Below are 23365 nucleotides of genomic sequence, written 5' to 3'. Positions count from 1 at the left end.
TTGCTTTGCTATACTCAGCCATTTAATTATGCAGGAGGAGTAGTCTATGGCAGAGTAGTTCCTTGAATTTTGTGTGTGGTGTTGGGGGGAACGTATAAAATGTCTAAAGTATTTGTGTAATGAGACAACTACAGGCATTTATTTATGTCTTTGCTTCTTAAAAGACGTTAGGTCTTTGGAGCTTATCAAGCAGCCAGTTGCTTTTCCAAGACAGTCATATTATTGTGACTGCAAAATTACTTTACACTGTTTACAAAAATGTTGATCCTTCAAAATTTAGCATGATTCTGTACAGGAAGAAAATGGGACTATTTCTTCCTGATCCTGCTAGAATATTTTATAGTATGGATAAATGGGGCTGTTGGCAAATCTGAATCTGCAGTTCAGTAGAAAAGAAACAATTCTAAAGTTTAACTAAATAAAAAAAATCTTATCTGGAAGCAGTTGCAAAGATTGGTTAAATAAGCAATATAGAACAAAAGGTCTGACGAATTATAGTCTTCTAATTCTTGGGTTTTAGGTTTTGAAACACATACCCAAGCAACAAATTGCATGGAGAGCTGGTTTGCATTATTCTTAATGTATCTCTGCTTAATGATATCTCATTGAACCTTATAATAAGGTTACAAAATTCACCCAGTCTCTTTTAATGTATTATCTTGGTGTGATCCTAAATGCCTCTGCTTTATTCCAGGGAGCCTTTCATCATTCTCTCAGGAGGCTTGTCATATGACACTGTAGGAAGACGACCCTGTTTAACAGTTATGCATGGGAAAAGTACTGCTGTGCTAGAAATGGATTATTCTATTGTTGATTTTCTAACCCTCTGTGAAACACCATATCCTAATGGTAGGCTTTGGAAAGATTTTTCTCAGTACCTTGACCTCTTCTCTTTGGAGTTTTATCCCATCAGAATATTCTTTACTATTGCCTTTCTGTTTTATCTCTGGGGATCAGACTGCAGCAGCAACATCTGTTATCCCCATTGTCTGAAGTATGTTTTATTCCCGAAGCATCATAATACAATAGTTTATTATAAAACCTATTTTGCTTCTAGAAGAATGCCAATTACTGGTTCCATGGTTTTTCCTTTTTTTAATCCCTAAAGCACATGCAGACAAAAAGTAGCATTACAATTTTAAGCCATAGTTACTGCAGCAGATGTGTTCATTAATATTTATTTAAGCACATAAGACCTTTCCAGTCAATGCTAAATCTTGATTAGCATTTGTGTAGTACTCTTAACTTTTAGTGACTTTATTCATTCCAGTACTCACATGAAGTTCATGACTAACCTGTAATCTCTCTTCTGTAGAAGGGGATTTTTTTTATCACAGTTTAGGTAGTTGTCCCAGTTTAATAGTGCCGATGACTTCAATGTTTTTAGCTGTCAACTTCCAGCAGAGTATATAAAACTGCTTAGCTCAGAATTGAGGTCTGCCTGAAAGAGGGAAAGATAAACTTTGGAAACTCCTTCAATTTTCTTATTTTAGTGTCAAGTCAGCTGTCTTTCAATCCATTTTGTAAGTAATTAGAATTTAAACCCCACTGAATAAGAAGAAAAGCAGTTTGGGGGGGGGGGGGGAGGATGTTATTGTTCAGTGATTGGCTCTTTCTCAAGAATACTGCTTATACAAGTTCCTCTGCATGTTCCTTTTCCTGTTATTTGAGCTATTTAAATGGTTCTAGCAAACTGGAAGAGAGTTGAGAACATTGAATTAAAGGGAGAATATGGCTTCTCCAGACTTAACTTGGAGTATTCAGGGGAGTGAGTGTATAAAATATCTCCAGAAACTATAGACATCTAAGTGGGTTTTCTACTCCTGGGTGATAGAGTGCAAGGCCTGCTCACATTCTTGGGGCTGTGCATACAAGAACTACATTTACCAATAAGTAACTTTTTTCTTTCTTGTCTTCAGACTTTCAGGAACCATACGCTGTAGTTGTTCTCCTAGAAAAGGACTTAGTACTGATTGACCTTGCACAAAATGGGTAAGAATCTTGTGTAGTCTTTTTAATGGTTGCCTGCAGTGATCAGCCTGTTGTTCTCTGTTGTTCTGCTCTATAGCTTTTTAATCTACTGTAATACCTCCTTGTCCAGAACATAAAATTTTGAATATTAAATATGAGGTTTCTTTAGCAGAACTAAGTATCTTTATAGATCAACTTTCCTCAGTTTAATGTGTAGTAGATGAGTAGAATATTATCTGACTTTCCAGGCTTGATTGACTGACAGAAATCACTGATCACTGCTGCTTTTTAATTATCACAGTTTATTTTGAAGTTGATTCCTTAGTGCTATGAGGGGAGCTCAGAATTTTGGGGAAAGGAGCAGGGGGAACAACTATTCAGATAAGGCAGGTAATTTTGGCTGACACCGAGTGTTGTTGTTACCACATAAATACTTGCTGATTTTACTGCCAAATGCATTGCTATCTGTTTTGCTTAAAGTAGCTCAATACTGATGCAATAAATATCATATATGTAAAATGAGAATGGTAACATCTACTTCCTGGTTTACTACTGTGGTAAGAGGTTGCTTAAAAGTAGTATCCTATTACAGTTTTCACAACTAATACTTGTCTAACCCATTTTGAGTCTCCTGTTACTTTGTCCATGGAACAGTCCTTATAATCTATTAAGTGGTGATTAAAAATTCTGGATCCTACAAATTTTTCTATCAAGGATTTTGAAATTAGTATAGGCAGTAAAAACTAACTATTAAGGGATTAGTAGCAGAGGAACCAGACGTATAAGATCTTTGTAGTGTTCCTGATTAAAAGTCACCAGTGGTCAATGAATTAAAAAAATCCTTGTGAAGAACATCCTTCTAAGGCAAAACAAAAACCTGTAAATATGTATCCTCAGAGTCAATGGTTATACCTTAGCTAATGAAGACTCTATTGAATTTGGAAGAAGGTCAAGTTTAGTCCTACTATCTCTGCAGCTACTGAGCAATTTCATTTCCTATTTCCCAATGTTACATGGCCATATGCTGTATCCAGAATTTGTTTCTGATATACCAAGGGCATTAAGCTTCCAACATTCATATGTTGAAAGATGAATAAAACAAGTTTTAATGAGCTTGAAATAAAACGGTTTATACAAGGCTTTTTTTCTTAAGTGAAAGTTTGCAGTGCCTGAAATTTGAAGTCACATTAAGGCTTGTTCCATTTCATTTTAAAAAATCTTCAGCAGCTATGTTTTTAGAAGACTTACGATGGTCTTTGTTACAAATGACTTGCAAAGTATTAATTGTTTCACACCTGAAAAGCAATTAATAGGTTTTTTGCTACAGGAGGTTTCCTTTTGCCCTGTGTCATATGGATTTATCATGTTTTGTTAAAATTAAGCCTCTTTTCCATTTGATTTTTAGAATATTGTTTTAGCTTTCCAGATAGCTCTGTATAAAGTTATTGATATGCAGAATATTTTCATCTGTTGTTGATAATTTTTCCTTTAGATGAGTTAAGAGGCTGTGTCCCTTTTGGCCCCTCTCAAAAAAAAAAAAAAAAAGGCAGGGAGGAAATGTATGGATAGTATGCATTTCTCTGGAGATAAATGTTCTTGGAATACAGATGTATTTACCTCTTATTATTATTGGCTTTTTTTCCCTTATTAAGGCTCTGTGACTTTTCTGATGGAGGTGATGGTGGGGAGTGTATATATATGTGTGTGTGTTTGCTTCTAATTGGTAATGGAGTGTTGCTATCTATAGCTTTCAGAAAGTGATCTTGGAGTTGCAAGTAGGTTATGAAAAGTGCTGGAAGACTTTGTCCAAGAAAAGTATAATAATACAAAGTGGAAGTGGAGTCCTCCCTCTTTCTCCCTGGAAGAATAGACTGAAGAGTTAGAAATAAATTCGTAGCTCCACATTACTACAACTAGGACTTGGTAACTTCAGTTTTTCCACAGGCAATTAAGATAGTAAGCTTTTAAATATAGGAAACTATAGGGAATAGCAGTGTTCTAGAAATATTCTAGAAACAGTAAAAACTTTAGGTTCTGTCTAGACTACTACACTACCTTGATAGCATACTGGATGAGCAGTAAAGCTGCATAGTATATTTGTTCATAATCTAATTTGATATGCATTTATTTTCCTCTATATGAAAAAAACCGCAAACTTAGTCTTTAGTGTTTTACTTGTGTTCCGCATTAAAAAAAAAAAAATAGTTTTTCTTAGATTAACAGTCATCCCCTTTCATCCATTAAAGGTACCCTATATTTGAGAATCCCTATCCTTTGACTATACACGAATCTCCGGTTACCTGTTGTGAATATTTTGCCGATTGTCCTGTGGACCTCATACCTGCGCTCTATTCAGTTGGCGCTCGACAGAAACGTCAAGGTTACAGTAAGAAGGTACAACATCTACTACATACGTATGTATTTGAAAATACTGAAAATCAACAGCTCTAAACAACATAACAGTGGCCATACTAAGACCAAAGATCCATCTGACTTATCCTGTCTTTGACAGTGGCTAATAGCAGATGTCTAGGGAGGATATAGCATATGTCAAGCCTATAGTCATGCTTTCCTGATGTGCTCCCATTGATTGCCATATCACTGGAAGCTAAGGGACTTCCTGGAGCAGGGGTGTTGTTTATAGCCATTGATTATTATTTTTTTTTCTCTGCAGTCGATATGTCTAACTACTTTTTGAAGATGTGAAATACTGGAATCTGCAGTATCTGCAGTAATTTCAATGGCTTAACTTTGCACTGTATGATATTTTCTTCCTCAGTGTATTTGTTAATCTTCCAGGAATGGCCTATCAGTGGAGGCAACTGGGGTTTGATCACTCAGAGTTATCCAGAGATAATTATTACAGGGTAAGTGACACCATAGTGTAGTAGTAACTTTCTTAGCTGATTAAGTAGAAGTGAGAATATTTTGCGCCTCTTGTAGAAAACAATGTTCCAAGAGTGGTTTGAATGATTTAAAAAATTATGTTCACCAGACAAGTCATTTGCCTAATCTTCCTGAGGTGTTAAAAGGAAAGTAAAGCAAAATGTGGAGGAGAAGGTAGGAACAAAATGATAGCAGGTGTTATACAGGGATTATTATTATGATGTGGTATTGTGATTATGTCTGCTTGCTATCAATATATGCTGGATGAAACTTACCTTTTATTCTTTAACTTTTGGAAAAGAGTTGAGTAGTGTTTTAAAGCACAGGAAGTCCATTAAATAGTTATTGAGTTCAGTTCTCAAAGGGAAGCCAATTTTTTTATTTCAAAAAGGACAACCAAATACTTAAATCTGTTTGTTTTGATCTCTTTTTGAGACTGATCCTTCTAATACTGCTCTAAGGAGCATAAACCAAATATAATTTGTAACCATGCAGTGCATCACTGAAAGTGAGAGCACTACTAAAGTTTTTTTTAGAACAGCCCATTAACCCTAATGAGGATTACTGTCACTTTATGCTACACATTGGAGAAACGTTGAGAGACAGTCCTGAAAAAAAGTCTAGTCATCTGATTCTCAATGTCAAGGATAAATAAACAACTTAGGTGACTCATTTACACTGAAATACAGTACATTTAGGCATCTCCTTTACAAGTGTAACTCCAAATAAATGGCAACTTTTAAGAAACAACACATGGCAAGGTATACCAAACTGCTTAAGGGATATGCAGGTATCTGAAATCAGTATTTAAAATCGTAAATTAGTATTAGTACAGAGGAATTTCAGGGAGTTAGCCTCCAAAGGTTTTTTTAATCCCTTCTGTCCAAAGTAATTGGGGTGCATGTTTGCAAAATATCTGCTTCCAATAAATTGTGAAAATAAAGTGTCACTAAGAATACTAAAAAAACCATAATGCTAGCCATATATTTTCTAATCGGTAGCAAAGAGGTCTAACACTCCAACTAACCATTTTACCATCTTATTAATTTTTTAATATTTCATAGGCATGCTGATGGGTCAATCAAGTTTTGGGATGCCTCAGCAAGTAAGTGTTTTCAGTAGAGATTTTTTTCCTGTGCAGTAGGAGTTTTCTAAACTTACTGATTTCTCTAATGGAATGTAATTGCAGATTAGTCATTCTCATTATTTCCTGCCTCATGTAAAGTCAGTAACTCCATAGGAAACTGATTTAAAATTAAATAAAGTTCACATTATTTCTTAGTTAAGTGTTTCACTGTTTTTACCACCTCGGTGAAAATGCACTGGTAGTCCAAGGACCTGCTAGAATGGAAGAGTTCTAAAATTTTTTAGAAGCACCTTCAGGAGCACATTATTGAGCATTGAGATGCATGATGGGCAAATGCATTCCTTTTTAGTACAATTGAATTTCAGTAAGTTATTTCTGTCTTTTTAGACAGGAGAGAGGCATGTGTTTATATCAGCTCCCCATAAATTACAGTATCTAAAAATGAGAATTGGAACCAGTAGTAGTTCGTGCTAATAAAATGATATAGGCATTTGTGAAGAAAGGCAGAACAGTAAAGACAAAACACTTTTCTTTGGTGGAACACTGAACAGGTCTGAAGAGTCTGATACCGTTTTACATTTCTCTTCAGTTAGAGTCAGTTGCATCTGATGGTCTACACAGCTAACAGTGAGAAATGCAGTAAGAATTCAAATTAGAATGGACTGCGGAGAGTTAGATGTTTTAATTAATCTAGTTCTGACTAACCTTACTCTTGGTACTTAAAAGCTGTCTGAAGCAATCTTGGAATCATTATCAGTTGTCTTTGAAAACTTGTGGAAGACTGGTGAGATTCCAAAATGCTAAGGCGTGTGTGGGTGTGGGAGGGAACAGATGCAATGTATATGTTTAAAAACTGGGAGGAGGAGTATTTGGAGTGTTATAGATCTTTAATTTCACTTTAGGGTGGGGGTGGAACCTGGGGGGGGACGGGGGGGGGGACGGGGACGACAACAATCCTGATTGATTCTCTGCGCTTAAAAACTCTATTCAGCATAGATCTGTCAAAAAGATCCTGTTAAAGGCACTTAGTTTCTTTCTAAAACAGATAAATAAACCTGTTAAGGGAGAAACTGCAAGTATCCTGTATCTTGATTTTAAAACTTTTAAATCTCAATAGCACAGTCTTACAGATGAGCTAGAGAAGTGTGATTCTGGTAAAAGCACTGAAATATGGAAGAGGAGAAAGGATGCTATAAATTAAGTTTTCCTAATGATATGATTGGTATTTGTAGCAGTGATTTGGGCCATTGACTAGAGAATATGTCTGTGAAGTCTGAAAGCAACACCAAGGCAGTTGAAAGAAAATGTAAGAAAGAATTAGAATTGCAATTGAGAATGATCTTGCTAATCATTGAATAGCTTCCAAGACAATTTATTCGAGTATAGGATCAATGATTTACACTCAAAACTTGTTCTGGGGAAAAAAAAAAAATCGGAGATCTAATGGATTGTAGTGTCAGTGTTGCACAAAAAAGTAATCATTGGGATAAATAAGTTGGAATATCTGTAAAACCAACATGGAGTAACTCTTTCACAATTTTAAACTGTGACAAGGCCTCACTAGAACAGTTCTAGGAAAATGCTATTGAGAAAAATATGGATTGATCAGAGGGCAGCGCTTTTGAATGATCAGACAGGACAAAATAAAAATTGCAGGAACTGGGGCTGTTAAGTCTGAGAAGACAGGTGAGAGGCCATGGATCTGAAATACTGTAAGGAGAAAGGAAAGGAGCTTTACTTTCTCTGTCATAGAAAAGCTTAAATTGTGGGTATGGCACATGTAGCTAGATGTTACTGTTATAAATTGATGCTTAAGTATAGTTAAGCCTTGAGAAGCTGTGAGGGCTTAGTTTATAACTGAAGCTTAGTACGTGTCTATCAGGAAAAGTGGTGCTGTAGGGGGGGTTTCTTTTATACTAACTGATACTGCGTTAGGCAAGTGGTGCACTGCATGGGCAGAGTGAACACAGGTATTCAATGCTTATATTCTGCCCTCTTTTGTTTAATATAGTGGCTTTATCTATGAAGGGAAGTTTCTAAATTAAAAAAAAAAATAACAAGAGAAAAATACCTGTTTAGATCAAAACTAATTTTTTCTTCTTTTCTGGTTTGTTCCTAGTAACGCTGCAAGTACTCTATAAGCTAAAAACAGCCAAAGTATTTGAAAAATCCCGGAATAAAGATGACAGGCCAAACACAGATATAGTAGATGAAGATCCATATGCTATTCAGATCATCTCATGGTGTCCAGAAAGTAGAATGCTGTGCGTAGCTGGAGTTTCTGCACATGTCATTATTTACAGGTTCAGCAAGCAGGAAGTGACAACAGAAGTCATTCCGGTAACTAGTATAACCATTTCGTAACTTTGTAGGATTTACCTATAAGAATACTGTTGTAGCAATTTACTACTTCATTGTGTTTCATTGTATTAGTGAAATGGACAAACACAATTGCCTCAAAGTGAGATGTATTTTTGTGGAGGAAAAATTATAAATTATGAAATTTGGCAAAAAGTGAAAATTGCACACCAAGATCTTGGTTTTCATTAGCTTTTTCAGCTTTTGCAGCCAATAATCGTTCTTTGTTCTATTTATCAAAGCAAATAGTGAATCAAAACTTGGCTGTATCCAGGGTAAAAAGAAAACAAGTGAATGAGATGTCGAGTTGGAGAGTTTTCAAAGCTTTTAGGGAGTTGATTCCTTTTTTTTTTTTCCTTGATTCATAGTAATTACCACTTGTCTTGGTAAAACTTCTGCAGTATGCAGAGCTGGAAGAGCAAAAGCGTGCTGGACATGCCCTAAGGTCTCTTAAGGACTTTGCAGTGTCACTGTTTTATTCTGTATAAGATACAATGATGAGCTCTATTACAAGAGTTTGAGAAGTCCTTTGTTAAATCAGACACACACATGCAACTTTATCTGAGTGTATGAGCTGAAAGCTAACTTGAAGCCATTTAATTATAAAATGTTGTATGTTCCAAGTAAAGCATTAATCATAATGTAGTTGGGTCCCGTCCCCCGCCCCTTATTTTGCCCCCTTCAGATAGGTCTCAGTTGAAGGAGATGAGGCATATTTTTTTTCCTTCTGGTGTTTACTTATGTACAAGTGCATTCCCTTGTGAGGGAATAGTTTTTTCGAAATGAATTTTACAAATCAGCCCCTGGCAAACTATTCTTCAGTACTAGGAATGCTTTAGAAACAATAGTGTGTAGTTCTTTTTTTCAGTCCATGAGTTAAGTTATACTTTCCAGATGATGAGAATAAAACAGTGGAAAACTACACTGCGCTACAATTAGTCCTAATATTGTTATAGATCCAGCAGAAGGAAATCTGAAGTCACGATGAACTCTTCAGTTCTTTAAAATGTATGGTTTAGTTCAATGCAGCATCAAACATTGAACTAAGTCCCATGTGTACAGTGGTACAACAGTATAAAGTGTAGCTGTTTGTATGCCTTCAGCTCATCTTAGGTTTAGCATTCCTGAACTACATAAAACAAGTCCTCTTCATAGCTGAGAATTTTATATGCACAGAATGATAATTAAATGGGTCTCATATCCAATATTTAATTTCTTTCCAACATTAAGCATCAAACTTTTAAACATTGGGAAATAGGTTAGATTGTCAAGTTTTAGCAATCTTCGGATATTCAGTCTGTAGTAGTTAGTATGACACTCTATTTCCAAAGACTACATGTGTGTATTTAGGTTGCAGTGTTTATTAAACTACTGTTATCTTTTAAAAGATGGAAAAGTCCTGGATGCCACTTTCATCACTAGTATCTTCCATTGCGCTTCATTTATTTCATATATAGTTTTTTGAAAGGCAAAGTTTATTGATAATTTTTTTTACTTTAATTTACAGATGCTGGAGGTACGTCTGTTATATGAAATAAATGATGTTGAGTCTCCAGATGGCGAGCAGGTGCCACCTTTACCAACTCCAGGCACAGGTTCCAATCCTCAGTCCATTGTTCCCCAGTCTCATCCATCTACTAGTAGCAGTTCATCTGATGGACTTCGTGATAATGTCCCATGTTTAAAGTAAGTATATTCTGTTATACTTTTGTTGAGTGTAAAACTTTACAAGAAGATGTGATGAGAATATATGTACTTTGATATAATTACAGAAATGTCATTGTTGGCGAAAATGTTTTGTCTCTTTGAGCAACGTCTTCCAAATATCTGAAAGTTGAGATCTGTTCTAAGAAATTGTTGCAATCTTAGTTTCTTTAAATTTCATGAGTTGATTTAAAAACATCCACATGCACCCCTCACCCCCTTCCATTCTCTAAATCAGAGTTCTGGGAACTCTGAAAAGAATGGGTAACACCTTCCTTTTAGACACTGAATGCCTTTATCTGTTCAAGTCAATATAGCATGTTAACACTGTTATGCCTTGCTCTGAAGAGGGGAGAAATGAAGTATTTGTGGTCATTGCTTAATTAAGTTTCAATTAGGTAATGAATTAAAAGAGCCCTTAAAGAAGTGAATGACCAGTTCCAATGTGGTTTTTTTCTGGTTGCTTGTGTTGATTTTTTGCAATTTCCAACTTTCTGAACTCCAGTGTGGTATAGAATTTAATGAATTCTGAGCCCATAAGTTAAAAATGGAGGCTGTGGAGAGTCATAAAAAGATACCTTGTTTTGCTTACTTTGCAGAGTTAAAAATTCTCCTCTCAAGCAGTCTCCAGGCTACCAAATTGAGCTAGTTATCCAGCTAGTATGGGTGAGTGGAGAACCTCCTCAACAGATAACCAGCTTAGCAGTCAACTCGGCATATGGCCTGTAAGTATATTTGGCAAAGTTCATTATTCTGTTAAAGAGGTTTAAAATTATCTATTAAAAATTAGGTCTCCATGTGTGTTCACATAAGCTGCACAGCAACATGAGAGGCAGTCAGTCTCCTGTGCTTAAAAGATAATTCCTTTTGGGTCATGGCAGATCCTGATGATGTTAACATCAGAAATGAATCAGTATCACTCTTCCTCACCTGGCACTTTATAGCCAAGAGTAAGTGTCATTTAAGGCACTGTCAGATAGGTTGGCAAGTACAATGATGGTGATCTGTTCTACTCAGTGTCATATGTTTTTACAAGACAACAATTAGACAATACTGCATTCCAAAATAGTAACTTATGCGTAATTTAGTGTAATTCATAAAAATTAGAAGTCTTAAAATGCTGAACAGCAGCAAAGACTGATATAAAACTTTACCAATATTGATTAGCACTATCTTTCCTTCCACTTCTCTTTTTCCAGAGTAGTTTTTGGAAACTGTAATGGTATTGCGATGGTTGATTACCTCCAGAAGACAGTGCTCTTGAATCTAGGCACTATTGAACTGTATGGCTCCAATGATCCTTACCGCAGGGAGCCACGATCTCCCCGAAAAACTCGGCAACCGTCTGGAGGTGAGTAACCCAAAACTTGTTTTAACCAACTGTGCCTTTCTTCTGAGCTTATCTGGACTAATATTGTATATTCTTTGAATACAAGCATACTTTTCTCCATTTTTTTAGTTTCATCCTTTCTTCTTGATGTGTCCCTAATGTTACTATTGCAGGTTTGTTACTTCGTGTTTCCTTCAAAACTGTTGCTTAGTGGAATCTACTTATGCTTGATAGCATTACTTATTTTTTAGTGGCATGTATGCTTTAAGAAAAAGCAGATGGGAAAACATTATCTGTGTGAATAGATATAAATGTACAATGGATTTATGCAGTTTACAAGATTTTAACTTAACACAGCATGAAGTAGTAGAAGTATCCTGGTATTTCTGATAAACCTTGTACCCATATCACATGCTTGTATAAACCCATTAATGTTTGCAGATAGCCGGTGTATCTGCTGGGATCTTCTTGCTTCCTGTTTTAAACTTTGACTAGAAATGTCCCTGATAAGCTAAAACATTACATTGCATATGCTGTTATGTTATGCTTGAGAGGAAGCCTTCGATTTAAATGAACATAAGAAACTTCCAAATACAAAATGGTAAATTAAATCTTTTTTGAAAAAAGGACTTTGATTTAAAAATATACTCAAGAAGGGTGTTCCTTTGCAGCTGAGGAGGAAAGTGACTTCTGAGTCAAATGCCAAGCTTTTTATTGCCAAAAGGAAAATTTAGTGTTTTTAAATTATTTTCTCCTCTTTCTTAGGTAGTGGATAGTTTTAAGTTAGTTTGGAAAACAGCTGAACACAGAATGATAAACAATGTCACTGCTGCCCCAAATTATTATTTTTCAATAGGAAATAATCTGTTCAAAAAACTTCATGCTCTAGTGTTGGTTGCTTTATTTTAAGAGATCCAGAATAAAGTCCAGGTAAGTTCTTTCAGAAATTTTTTTATTCAAATTGAAGTGGATGCTGTAAGATGTATTTTAGTAAATCATTGGTTTGACAGAGATCCAGTTAACATCAGTCAGCTTATTTCAACTGAGGAAACTGGTCTAAAAATCATTAACGTAGAGCAGAACATACACAGTTGGTAACCTGTCAGGTAAAATATTTTCTTCTAATATATAAAAACTTTATTTAAATAATTACTTTTTAAGAGAGAAAGAAATAACTTTACTGGTTGACTCCGTTAATTCCTCTTGGGAATAGAGAGCTTAAATTCCACTTCATGCATTTAGACTATAAACTGCCTTTTGGAGTGTTGAACATTACTTGCTTTGTTTTCTTGGCTTTTGTTATTTTAATGTATTGGATCTGCATAACTCTGAGTTACAACTGTGTCTCTTCATGAATATAACTGTTACATGAAATCATATATTTTCATCTTACATTTTAATACTAACTATCTGCATGGCAAGAGCATTTTATAAACCTGGTGATACAAGTTAATTCTGCTGGCTTTTCTGTCTCAAATGTACTGTTAGTGTCTCCGTCTTTCCTTTTCTCATTGCTTCATAAAGGTATGCTGACTGTGGCTTCTTGCATGTGCGGCCTTTCTAACTTATATTCAGAGTCTGTGAAAAAGCTTCGCACGTCTTATTTAAGTAAGTCATCTCATGGCAATAAAATATTTTTGAACATCTGAACTTGTTTTTTTTTTTTACTTGTTCACTCACCATAAATATTTTTGTTCATTTTAAGTAATTGTTTTACTTCTAGAAACCAATTTTAATCCATCACACATCTATTGTGTTCCTTGTTCATGGCATCTTTAAAAGAAACTTGAAGGGAAAAAACCAACCGTAATAGTATCTGTATTTTGCATTTTTTGAATAAATAAATATCAAAAGCAAAAGGAGATGCTGTCTCAGAAGTTACTGATGTCTACAGACCTGAGATCTTACTCGCCAAAATTAGTGTTCTTTTGAGATCTGAGGCTAGATGCTTCCCTTTGCTTGGTCCCCTTTCTGGCAGAAAAAGCTTCAGAACTCTAGTGTTAGATTATTATTATTATTATTATTATTAATAATAATAATACTTAACGTCGTAAAAGACAGTGATTTGTCTGTTACAAATGAAAATTTACTTCTACAAAGATGATGTTCATAGGGATTAAGAGTGGAGGTGTTTGTGTATTGGACAGCCCTGTGGGGTGCCTATGTGAGGGAGGTAGCCCATCAGAACCATGATTAACCTGAGGGCTTCTCTGACTTATTCCATCATTCACAGCATCCAAGAATTTGGAGAACATAACACAAAGCTGATTTTTAAAAGCATAACATTGTTCCTTTCCCTAGGATGCCAGTTTTCTCCAGCCCTTGGGCAGAGGTAGGTAATCTCATCCCATTTTTTAATGAAGGAGAGTGGAATAAAACTAAGCTAAGGGAAGAACGACCTGGAGTAAAAGAAAAATAAAAAAAAATTTAAAAAAAACCACAAAACAAAACAAAAAAAAACCCACCGAAACTAAAAACACCCTTTGAGATTGTGGTCCAATTCTCTTAGTTCTGGGAAATTTCTTTTCCTAACAAGAAAAAAAAAATCTTTCAGACAGGCAGAGAGGGGTAGGCTCAATAGCCAAATACTGCTTTCTGTATAGTCTTCCATCCTTTGCTGCCAAGGGACAAAGGGAGCTAGGCATAAAAGAAATGCCTCCACCTTAAGATGATACAGAACTGAAAACCAGGATCTGCCACTGATTTGTTACCCAACGATTGTAAAGCTGAATTTACCTGGACTATTCAATTTAGGAATATGTTAAAGCAGGTTTTGTACAAAAGAGTTAATTTCTTAACCATGTAGTTAATTCTCTTTCCCTCCACTGTCCTGCCAGTATCTTGGTCAGCTGGAGCTACAGTCTTTCTAAAAACTGAAAATAACTTCTCTAGAGTTATCATTTACTATTTCTCATTATTTGTACTTCTTTCAATGTATGTTGCCCAGACTTCAATAGCTTAAATAATAAAGCATTATTGCTATGTAATTTTTCACAAATAAGTCTGTTACATTAAAGAACTATACTTTCCTATATTTATAGGATTGGAACTATAAGATTTGGATTTTGCATTCTCCCTTTCTTGAACATTAATATCTGCATTTAGTGTCTTCAGAAATACAAGGAACTAATATTTCCTTGGTTTTGTTTTGAAAGATATGCCTTTATTGAATTCTTTATTGTTAAAACATTTGTATCTTAATACTTCTAAATTTATTTTTCTATGAATAAAGACATTTTCAACTACTGTACAGCTCTAATAACCTAGGGAGTACTAGTACTTAATTTCTAAATTTTCCTAGAAAAAGTGCTTATGTATTTAATGTGTTTGTTTTGGAGAAACTGAGTATATTTCCCATTCTCTCGGAGACAACCACAATGTATTTAAAAAAAAAAAAAATCATACTAACCTGTGCATGCATTTGGACAAGTTCTTAATTAGTTACGTTAAGTTCGGGTTCAGACAGCATGCAGCAGAGCAGCATATTGTTACTGTACATTGTAGCCCAAGATTGATAGAACCAAAAATTAAATTATTTCAGTATAGAAAGGAGTAAGAAAACATTATTCTCTTACTCAACCACTTCCATAGGTTTTGCCCAAAAAAGGCAGCAAGAATTGGTTCTTCCTCATTAAGAACCCTGCTATTCTGTATGTTCCAGCATAAAATGTCTATGTAATAGATCATCAGTATCTGCGTACATATTTGTAATTTAGTAAATGGCATGTCCTGAGTAAACCAATTGAAAATTTAAAAATACTTTTTTGAAAAAAAAAGTTCATAGAGTAAGAGTTACGTATCTTCTAAAATATGAATGGAAATGCAAGATTTTTCCCTTCAGTTCTGTTGCAAGAATATGATGTATGTTTCTGTCATCTTATTTTTTTCTACTCAGAAAAGAAATTCAGATTCCCGTCTTAAAGCAGCATCTATTTAGAGACAAGGCTCTCTACACTAGCTAGACTGTAAACTGTCTTTTCAGGCTAGCTCAACAGATACAAGCTCCTAGTTGGGATCGTGTTTTGGAATTTATCAGTGATTCATAACCAGGTATATTACTCACATGTTTTGGGTGACAATTTATAGTTTGTGAAGCATGCAGTATATGTGTTTTGTGAAGGCCTGCTAGACAGTGTCATCAGGTACTTGTCAAGGATAAAAACAAAGTCAACCTTTGCCTTGAGATCATAGTATTTGGGGCGGGGGTAGAAACCAACTTTGGCCATGTACTGGAAGACATAAAATGTGTAAGTAAAAGCTTTATAGTGTGATGAAAACCGTACACAGTGGAGGCTTAAACTGTTTAGAGACCTTTGCTTGATATACTGTTTGCTAAATAGGACAGGAGCCATTAAGAAAGTCAATATTGGTACCAAATTATCAAACAATTGGTAATTTTATGACTAAACACCAGAACTTATGGACAGCTGTTATTTTTCCATGCTAAGTTACATAATTGAGTTCACATAGGACACCAATCTTAACTCTTAACTTATTATTGGTGGGAGTTACAAGATTTTATGTGATTTCTCGACTAGTACAATATAATACATCTTTTTATAAGCTAGTATTTCCTAGCTATACCAGAGGCAGTTTAGGATTCTGACAAAATAGAAGCAGTTTTTTGTATGCATGTGACTTTAAAAAATTTTTATTATACATCAAAAAAACTTTTTTTGAATGTGATCTACAAGGGATTCAGAACTGGGGTTGAGTCAAACCTGAAGAAAATACATGCGTAGAACTCTTCTGGGATTGCTTGTTCTAGTTGTTTTCCCTATTCCCTTTCTCCTTGAACTGGATGTGGACATGAGCTATATGAACTTTTAACTTGAACATCAACTAAACCAAACCGACATCAGCTGTGGCTAAGCCAAGTCCAGAACTGAATCAGGAAGTTAGTTTGTTGGGTTTGACGATTTTTTTTACTCTGTTTTTCAGGTTAATTGTTTTTAATTCTAACTTTTACATCTTCATATCAAGCTAGTTCTAGCTGTAATTTTTCATTAGGCTGGTTTCCAGTCAAATTGTAGTTTCTTCAGAGATATATCTGCCTAAAGCTTATGTGGAAAAGCTGGCAAATGTCTCATCAAACTTACTTTATACATCAGTTAATTTCAGTTGTGAGTCTAGGGAGTCTTTAATGCTGCATGGTAATTTTTATGTCTTTAATGAATGACTTTATTTGATTTTTTTTTTTTGGTCATTCATTTGGGGAGGTTTCAAGTTTCTTGCTACTAGAGTTCAGAGAGAGATAAGCTAAAAGCTTATTAGAAGGTCACTTTTCCATATATTTGTGTCTAGCAGCTTGTGATCTTTACAGTTCTGAAATGGAAACTCTTGGATCAATTTGCTTTTGTAATCCGTAGCAATTTGCACATATGCTGTAACCCTGAAACCAGAAAACTTTTCCAGGAGAGCTGCTTTACTGCCAGTGCACACACTGCTTCTATCAGGGCACCTGGGGTTTTTAAGATGAACAGCAATAACAATTGTTACACCAGTTTCTTCTCATTGGTCACAGACAAACCCTCATAGTTCACAGACTTAGATCATTCTTGTTATTCTCTGCTTAGTTTAAATACTAATACAATCATAGGTAGAATTACTTTTTATCTATTTCTGTTCCTTCTTCCCTGTTTTAAATAATAGCAGTGATGACTATGCTTAGATTTCCAAGGTTTATGTGCCATAATGATTGTCGTTATGCTCACTTACTCTTTAGTGGGATAAATCCTACCTAATGCATAAAATTAGTGCACAGGTTTATGATGAGAGAATGTTTTGGGGGGTTTCTGTTGGATCAATTGATCTGAGTTATTAAGATGTATATTAATCAAATTATAGCCTCAAGACTTCTTAAAAAGAAATCAAGCATGCAGGTGTGTGACGTCATTCTTGGCTAAAGACTATTCCTGTCAATGCAGGAATTTTCATAGGAAAACTAGTGTGAGAACTTAAACTTTTCCTATGAAGATAAAGAATTAAAATATTTACAGGAAAGTTCCTGAAGTGCATGTTTGGATTTGTTCAGTTTGGTTCCTGAAGGAGCATGATCTAGAAACACAACTACTTCTAAAAGCACAGTACAGGTTTGTCCTCCCAGCACTGCTACTTTCTAAAACTTATATTGCTTGTTGGGAGAGCAGCACCTGGATTTTTGAAAAAATCTTTTTACACTACCCTGTCTAGTACAAAACATTTAGACCCCCTTGCATGTTTAAAACTCTGGTGCTTTCAGATGTCAAATCATACTCTGTTAGAGAATATGTACCACAATTATCCCAGAGTGTTCATTGATTTACTGATAGATAAATAAATGAATTGCTTTATTCTTTCTTCTGTGTAGTAGAAAGGTATAGCTTCCACCTGGGATTTCACCATACATTTTAGAATTTAAATCAGTTCCCGGACTGTTGTTCAGTATAGGCTTAACCAAGCCTGAAGATCATTTGACAATTTCACATCAGTCCTAGCCTTTGAGTTTTGAGGTTCAAGCTGTACATGCTCTTAGTAATCTTAAAAAAGACTGTTTTGCATAAATGAAACTGTGTGTGAGGGCAACATACTTTAATGTGTTCCACATGGATACGGTATTTCAGGAGAACTTTTTTTCCTTTAAATGATTAACTTCTGGTATAGTATTTGGAAATTTTGAAGCTTTGATAGAAGAGTAGTGCTGTTCCCATTTCTTTTTGTTGTCATCTAACAGGTATGTACAGATGCATTAGTGAATGTGTAGTATACAGCTGTATAGACAGGCTTTGCATGTGCAAGCCCTTGTTGCCTTAGCCATTACCATTACACTTCTCAAGCTTTTTGACTATTTGAAATATTTGTGTGCATGCAAAAACTTTTCATTTTAACAAATATTTCTTAACTATTAGTGTTAAGCATTACATGCTTGTTGGTATCAGTATCGCATCACGACATTTCTGAAGGAAAACTTTAATATATAAACCTGAAGATGCTTTACTAGCCTTAAAATATCAATAAAATTCACTTTTCTTAATTGTGGGCAGTCTTGACAGCAAGTTCTGGTCAAAAAGGAAAATAGAAAAATACCTTGTATACTTCTATTTAGTCCTGTGGAATAATATTTAGGACCCTTATGAGGCAACTTCCATCTTTAGCATCTGATTGTGGACTCCTATGCTTTATTTCCTTCACTGAAACAGAAGGAATGAGCTTTTAGATATTAACATATTACAGTTATTCAAATGATCAGATTTGACAATGTAATAATTTAGTGGATTTCCTCCATACAAGAAAGAACATTTTTGTAAGCACCCTAGAACCTAAATTCTGTAAGTGACATCAATAGGGAGTTTTGCTGGAAAACAAATGTGGCAATGCAACAGCAAATACAAAGTGTATCACTGTAACAGTGGGAAAATAATTTTAAAAAAAAAATGCACTGTAGTTTCACGCATCATACTGCACATGTGGTTATAATCTTCAAGATCCTCTTTCATCTGACTTTCTTTTGCAATTATATTTTTAATATAACTCTAGGATTTTTTTCAAAACAGAAATATTTGTACTTAATATATGTCTATAGTGTGTAAATAACTGTTCTGGTAAGTCTTGACTTGCTGAAAATATGGTGGTTTTCATTGAAATTTAATGAGGAAGCATATTTTGTAAAGAAAGCTTTAGTAGGAAGAAGTGACTCTACAGTCACTGTGGGTAATGTTCAATTTAAAAAAAAAAAAGAAAAGTAATACATAACAGAAATTCTATCACAACTGGCTGGTTTGTAGCCAATAAGAAATGAAGTTCCTAACTGTAGCGGAAGAAGGTATAAAATAGCAGCTGTATTTATTATATACTGGTTTTGTGTTCCAGCAGGTCTTTGTGATATTAATGAAGGTACAATGGTGCCAGAAGACCGCTGCAAATCGCCTACTTCAGGTAATCATAACTTTCTCTGATCTTCAGCTTCTGATTTGCCCAGAAGATGGTATGCTTTAAGTCAACACTTACTAGTTAAGTAATTATATAAAATCAAACCTGTTGTCTTCTCACAAACTGTTTGAGCTGTCATGAATTTTGCTGTGTTGCACAGCTGCATTTTTAAAACAAGGATGATTTAAGAGATGCAATAGGAATATGTCATAAAGATGAATGAAGAGAGATATAATCTGAAATACTTATGCTTCAGGGAACATACTGCACAACGGAATTTTGAAACATTGATAAGAGATGCACAAATTCCTGTAATAGTCCATGTGATTGTGTTTCAGAGTCCTCAAAAGTGGTAAAGATTATTTCTGTAAAAAGAGCTAGTTTACTTCTGCTTCCTCATACGTGGTAAATTACTATTTTTCTTTGGAATCAGAGGTCTTCAGAAACTGGCATCCTTACAAAGTAGGAGTTCCCTACTTCACGCTTCCCCCCTCCCTTTTTTTTTTCCCCTCAGTTGCCAGTGCTGTACAAGAATACTTTAAATGACAGCTTCAGCAATATGTAATACTATTTAGTATTTTGTTTAATATCGCCTAGTTGAGGTTATAGCCATGTAAATGCTTGATAGTACATGTCAATATATAGCATTCAAGATGAATGTTTCATGTAGTAGCTAAAAACTTGTCGCTTATCTTCTATTACTGTGAGAAAACTTTTGAAGTAATATGTCACTTTATCTGTTTCATTCAAAGTTAGAGTAAAGGACAAAATTGCAGGTTTACTCAAGTAACTAAAGTAGTCTGCTCTTTGCAATGTAGTACAAAATGGTAATCAATATAGGAATCTAAAGATAGATTCCTTTTGTATTGTAGCCTGTACCTTTCAAAGCCAAGTTGAAAGCATAACAAAACAAAATATCCTGTTTGTACCTCAAGTAGAAATTTTAACATAAATTTTAATTTCTGATTTGACAACTGCAGTCTTTTGATGTCAATTTTAAGTTGTGCAAAACTCATGTGGATCAGTCAATGTAATTTTCTTTTTTGCTAACCCTTTCTTAGTAACAGATTTATTTATAATTAAAGTAAAATTTGCCTGGAAATTTTTAATTAAAAATCCTTAACTGAAGATGTGATTTCATGACAAACCTGTGTAATGCTAAGAATTGGCATGCTGAAGTAGTCAACTTCAGCATCATTTTTAATGGTGTTTAGAATAAAGCGAATCTTTCCTATTTAATTTTTAAATATCAAGACCAATGTCTGCAAATACCTTGTTGTGCAGTGCTGCAGTTGCAGTAAATCACTTTCACTCTCAAGGTTGAGGAGAATTATTGTTCTTAGTAAGGTATTCAAATTTGACTCACTTAAACAGTCCAGTCTACTTTGTGATAGACTGCTATAAAATGTGTACAATGAACAGCTAATGAGTTGTAACCCTTAATCTGTATCCTTTTTTCCCCTTGTTCCAGCATCACTCAAATGTCAGCCCAAACCACTTCCAACTGGTACTGCTAAAACTTAAAACACTATTTAAATTGAATTAGAGGGTTTCTTTCCTAATTTAGAGTTGGAGTAAAACTCAATTCACCATTTCTACTAACAGTACAGTGAAAGCAAGCCCGAATCAAGGTTTATATGGAAAAATCCTAAATTTAACAATTTGCCTCCATTCCCTCTGTGTTTACCTACCTCACTCCCTCCTGAGTTGTGTTTGCTGAAGTAGGTTAAAAACTAATGCAATCTGGATATTTCTTTAAGAGGATCAAAAAAGCTGGCTACTTAGAATAGATGGATTCAAATGAATTCCTGAAAGGAAACAGAATTAGGGGTAAATTCCTAATCCTGCAGAGGTAGAAATCAATCTCCAATTTGAGTTGACTATCTGAGAAGACTATTTTGAAGTTAGTTCATATTAGAATAAAATCTAGAAGTTTGGAGAACTGACTATTCTGTGAAAAGAGTATATAATGTCTTAGGTAGGTACACACACAATATTGAAGAGAAATAAGTCTAAAGTACCAAAAATAGTGAATGGACAAAAGATGGAGGGGGAAAGCCACTGTTGTGTTCCCCTGTAAAATAGAATCTTGAACTAGCAAGGTTGGACTGTGCCTTGCTTCCCTCAGTTCTGTTCTTTCCTCCCAGCTCTCGGTGAATGAGATAAGGTTCATGGCAGGCTTCTCCAGTTTTCCTTTGGGAAATGTACTTGGAGGGAGGCACCTCCCTGGTAGGGAAATCATTTGGTGGTGTTTGTGAAGACAGAAGAGCTGCAGTTCCTTAGGTTTGGTTTAAGTTTTAGATCTTTCTGGGCAAGAGCACAAGACTGGAAGGAAGCTTGAAAATGGCATACAGTTTTCAGAGAGGTAAGAGAGGACATTTTGGAGAAATCGGCTGCACAGAATTGCTAAGCTTGAGATGCAGGACAGAGGCCAGATTTAAATGAACTTTTTCCAGTCTAGAGGCTCTCTAGTAAAGAGAAAAATACACTAGCACAAAAAGTTTGCTTGTTACTAGCTTTAAGATTGGAGGATGGGATTTGCAATTAAGTGCATTATTGGCTTTGACTGTTAGAATATGATCTGTAAAACAGACTAGTCACTGTTTGGGCTGAAGTCTGCATTTGCTCAAGTGATCTAAATCTTCCACCTCTTCCACCTTTCCGTGCCCAGGTGAAGAGAAGTGGAAGCTAACTTCTATTAGACTTCCTCCAGTGGGTGGTTATACAGTTCAGAGGACTGTGAAAGGGACTAACTGCCTATGCAAGTTAGGAGAGTGTCCCACAGTTTTAATAAGACAGTACTATGGAAATACTGTGAAAATGCAAGAGAAATAATAACTTTATCTCCTGCTTTTTCCTACAGAAGTTAAAATGTAATAAGCTTAGGCTCCAGTGGCATTTATCTGAGCCATAAAACATTGCATAGTGTTGTAAACTGTCAAGTTTTGTGTTCATGAGTGTCAAAATGTTTGCATTATATTGTGAAAGTGTAAAATAAGAATAGAAAATCCAATGACATTTGGTATTTTTTAGTTGAACTGAGCTTTAATTTCATGACAATCATAAGCCTCAAGTTGTGGCCCATAGCCACCACTGGTTTTTCAGTATTAAGGATTCAGAAAAATCCTAGGTGGCAGCATTGGCTCCGAGTTGGCTGCAGAACAGTTGAAGAACTGTGACCCCAAAGTGAATTACTGCATTGGGAAAAAAAAAACAAATTTTCAAACTTGAGCTTATTGTTGTGGCAGTGTTCTGTGAATTATAATTTAGGTTAATCTTTGTGTCTGGAACCATGATTAGAACAGCAATCTAGTTATTAAACATAAGCGTTTTATTCAATGAGGGAAATATTTCTAGCAATAAATTTGTATTCTGCAACATTTTACCTTGCATTATAATTTTTGTGGTTAATCTCAATATCACAGAATTCCTGTCATACCAAAATAATTTGGACTTTATAGTGTCTAGTACAGCTACAGAGAATACCAGTATCAGTATTTGATATTTTAATATATCTTTGTATTTTCCTTAAACTCAAAGCTTGTATTAATACATTGGTTTTGTGTCAAATATATATCTTTGTATATCCATTTCATTCTGTCTTCACTCATAGGTTCTGGTTCACCAAACAATTCTGATGATGATCAAAAAATGAATAATTTTATAGAAAAGGGTACAGTATTTTTCTTTTCTATAATCTTATTTTTTCTTCAGTTCATCCTTTGATACACTTAGATTGATCTTTTTTATTAAAATATTATTTACAGTGAAGACCAAAAGCAGAAAGTTTTCCAAGATGGTAGCCAATGACATAGGTAGGAACTAGAAAAATTCTGCTCTGTTCCTAATCCAGTGCCGTACTCTATGCAACACTAACCCAGCAGCAAAAAAAAACAAAATAAAATTCAAATTTCAATGCATTAAGTTATTAATTTTTCATCCTGTATGCTAATTGGTAATTCTGTGGGCTGCTTCTGTACTAAATACACTGGGCACAATAATTTCTAAAAAATCAATGATATTGGTGGTTTAAATTCTCTGACTTTACAATTGCACTTCTCTATTTTCTGGATGGGTGAAATTCTAATCTGTACTAAGAGTTCAGTCTATGCAAGTGACAA

General features: G+C 34.9%; 1 protein-coding gene across 6 annotated transcripts in view; it reads left to right on the top strand.

Moving 5' to 3' along the window:
* The window catches only part of STXBP5 (syntaxin binding protein 5), a 117439-nt gene that overhangs the window by 68316 nt on the left and 25758 nt on the right, over positions 1–23365 (top strand). For 2 of the 6 annotated variants that reach the window (XM_075036030.1, XM_075036029.1), the window contains exons 10-19: positions 695–849; positions 1920–1992; positions 4218–4365; positions 4771–4838; positions 5922–5962; positions 8064–8284; positions 9810–9988; positions 10606–10731; positions 11206–11357; positions 19185–19250. In XM_075036030.1, the coding sequence (XP_074892131.1) occupies positions 695–849; positions 1920–1992; positions 4218–4365; positions 4771–4838; positions 5922–5962; positions 8064–8284; positions 9810–9988; positions 10606–10731; positions 11206–11357; positions 19185–19250 (1229 nt within the window). Of the gene's footprint in view, positions 1–694; positions 850–1919; positions 1993–4217; positions 4366–4770; positions 4839–5921; positions 5963–8063; positions 8285–9809; positions 9989–10605; positions 10732–11205; positions 11358–12860; positions 12945–19184; positions 19251–22857; positions 22918–23011; positions 23060–23365 lie in introns of all 6 variants that reach the window. The other 4 variants (XM_075036033.1, XM_075036028.1, XM_075036027.1 and 1 more) reach the window with 4 other exon arrangements.

Source organism: Buteo buteo, chromosome 9, assembly GCF_964188355.1.
Source record: "Buteo buteo chromosome 9, bButBut1.hap1.1, whole genome shotgun sequence".
In the NCBI taxonomy this organism is placed as follows: Eukaryota; Metazoa; Chordata; class Aves; order Accipitriformes; family Accipitridae; genus Buteo; species Buteo buteo.
This window is presented reverse-complemented; position numbering and strand designations above follow the sequence as displayed.